The sequence below is a fragment of the Canis aureus genome, chromosome 23 (genome assembly GCF_053574225.1).
Source record: "Canis aureus isolate CA01 chromosome 23, VMU_Caureus_v.1.0, whole genome shotgun sequence".
Lineage (NCBI taxonomy): Eukaryota > Metazoa > Chordata > Mammalia > Carnivora > Canidae > Canis > Canis aureus.
The window spans coordinates 23,816,469-23,819,176 of record NC_135633.1 but is presented as its reverse complement, the minus strand read 5'-3'; the positions used below and the strand labels follow the sequence as shown (position 1 = coordinate 23,819,176).

Genomic DNA, 2,708 nt, shown 5'->3' with positions numbered 1-2,708 from the left:
AAAACTCCATGTTTGGGATTAGAACTCAATGAGCAGACAGGGTGGAAAATCTGAAAGTTGCCTTGACCTGCTTCATCAAATGGCTATGAGATATCTCATATATGTCCTTCAGTAACAGACTTACTATGTATTAAGCATGACATCAACTCTATGCTGAAACACTAAGCTAGCGATTGACATGGCATCTCCTTCTCCTTCTGATCTCTCCTTTGATCTCTATCTCTCATTCTCTCTCATTTTTCCCCTAGACCAGGAGCAACTTCACCTCCTTTGACCAGTGACAGGATGATATACCACAATAGGAGCATTTTTCACCCAGCCACATTCTTCCTCGTTGGAATCCCTGGTCTGGAAGGGGCCCATGCCTGGATCTCCCTGCCTTTCTGCTCTGTTTACCTTGTGGCTTTACTGGGCAATGCCACAATTTTGCTAGTCATCAAGATGGAGCAGACCCTGCGGAGGGAGCCCATGTTCTATTTTCTGGCTCTCCTTTCAACTATTGATTTGGCCCTTTCCACAACCTCTGTGCCCCGAATGTTGGGAATCTTCTGGTTTGATGCTCATGAGATTAACTTTGGAGCTTGTGTGGCCCAGATGTTTTTGATCCATACTTTTACTGGCATGGAGGCTGAGGTCTTGCTGGCTATGGCCTTTGATCGCTATGTGGCCATCTGTGCTCCCCTCCACTATACAACCATCTTGACATCCCGGATACTGGTGGGCATCAGCATGTGCATTGTGATTCGTCCAGTTGTGCTGACACTTCCCATGGTCTTCCTCATCTACCGCCTACCCTTCTGTCAGGCTCACGTGATAGCTCACTCCTACTGTGAGCACATGGGCATTGCCAAACTCTCCTGTGGAAACATCCGTGTCAATGCCATCTATGGGCTTTTCGTGGTTTCCTTCTTTGTCCTAAACCTGGTCCTTATTGGCATCTCCTACATGTACATTCTCCGAGCTGTCTTTCGCCTCCCATCACAGGATGCTCGGCTAAAAGCACTCAGCACATGTGGTTCTCACGTTGGGGTCATCTGTGTTTTCTATATCCCCTCAGTGTTCTCTTTCCTCACTCACCGATTTGGACACAACATACCACGCTACATTCACATTCTTGTTGCCAACCTCTATTTGGTTATCCCACCATCACTCAACCCCATCATTTATGGTGTAAGGACCAAACAGATTCGAGAGCGAGTGCTCCATGTCTTTATAAAAAAATAAGACTCATGACATGTTCTTTTACTAAGGATTTTCATCCATCTACAAAGACCTGTGTGTTCTTGCTTTAGCAAACATCTCCTAGTCCTAATCTGTTGCTGCCAGATTGAGATACAAGCTGATTTATTCATAATTGCTGACTAATGGATTCTAAAACTCGTGGAAACTTCACTGGATCTCAAGTTCAAAGGGCTATCTTGGAAGGAGCTGTGTGGCCTCTGTCTGCATGTCTTCCCACAGAGTCCTTCATAATATAAAGCTTCTCTTTTTCTGGGCAAAGAATATGTTATATGTTTTTTTGTTTTTTTTGTTTGTTTGTTTGTTTTTTGCATTCTATAATTAGATAAATGTGGCAGTGGAGATCTGACCCTGTGTCCTACATCATGCGTTGGTTTGTTTGTCCATTCATTGTGCATTCATTTTATTATGCCTTTAATTTATATTCATTTTGTGTTTATTGTTGTCTTGACTCATTCTAATTGCTAGGGATAAATGCATGAACCAAGTTAACACAAAATGTCTGGCCTTCTAGGAGGTTGCATTCTGTTACATTCTTTTAAAAAAAAACAAGTTAATGGGTTCAAAAAAATCATTGCCAAATCTGTAGCTTGAAGTGCAATGATCTGCCAAATATGTAAGATTCCATGGAATGATAGCCAAAACAAACATGCAATTTCAAAACTATTTCTTTTTTATTTTTAGATTATTTATTTATTTGAGAGAGAGAGAGTGGGAGGGGCAGAGGGAGAGGGAGAGAAAGAATCTCAAGCAGATTCCCCACTGAGCATAGAACCAGATACAGGGCTCCATCTCAGGACATTGCTAGTGACCTGAACCAAAATCAAGAGTTGGATGCAAAACTAAACCACCCAGGCACCCCCAAATTATTTGTTACTTATCTATAGTATCATATTAATGACTATCACTGTAGTAAGGTCCATAAACACAAGTGTAATCTTATAATTGAATTATGTTTATTATTTCTATGTGAAATATGTTGGTCTTTGCCTATCACTTTATTCACTTTGTTCTCTCAATCTACATTTGACCCTGAAATATTCCATCTTCCCAAACAAGGGCTCCCATCCTGGACTCATGATCTATCTCTAGTTCCTCCACTGACTTAATGTATAAGCTCTGAAATGAATTTATGAATAGTTGCCTTTTTTTTTATACTACTGAGCGCTTTTAGTTGGTTCAATATTTCCCAAAGACCAAGCAATGACCCTTTGCATCATCAGACTTGTTACATGTCTTTACATTAAAAAAATTTCTTTTTCAGACTACTTACAAAAGAAACTAAAGTAAAAGTATAATGCAAATCCTTGTTCTTACAACTCCATGAATTAATGACCTTCAACATTGCACTCATCTCAAACACAATGCTTAATACAAATATATACAGAATTAAAGTGAAAATTACTTTCAACACTGCTCCAACACAGATTTTGTCCTATTTTTCCAGAGGCAAATGTATCATTTGTTTT

The 2,708-nt window shown here is 40.0% G+C and overlaps 1 protein-coding gene across 1 annotated transcript; it reads left to right on the top strand.

Annotated features, from left to right (window-relative positions):
• Nucleotides 1-285: 285 nt before the first annotated feature.
• On the top strand, nt 286-1,224 carry LOC144295435 (olfactory receptor 52J3). Its single transcript, XM_077867836.1, has one exon. The coding sequence runs from the start codon at nt 286-288 to the stop codon at nt 1,222-1,224; it is 939 nt and encodes a 312-aa protein (XP_077723962.1).
• Nucleotides 1,225-2,708: the final 1,484 nt, after the last annotated feature.

Excerpts from the sequence above, each read along its gene's own strand:
- LOC144295435 (XM_077867836.1), top strand. The coding sequence starts at position 286 with ATGATATACCACAATAGGAGCATTTTTCACCCAGCCACATTCTTCCTC.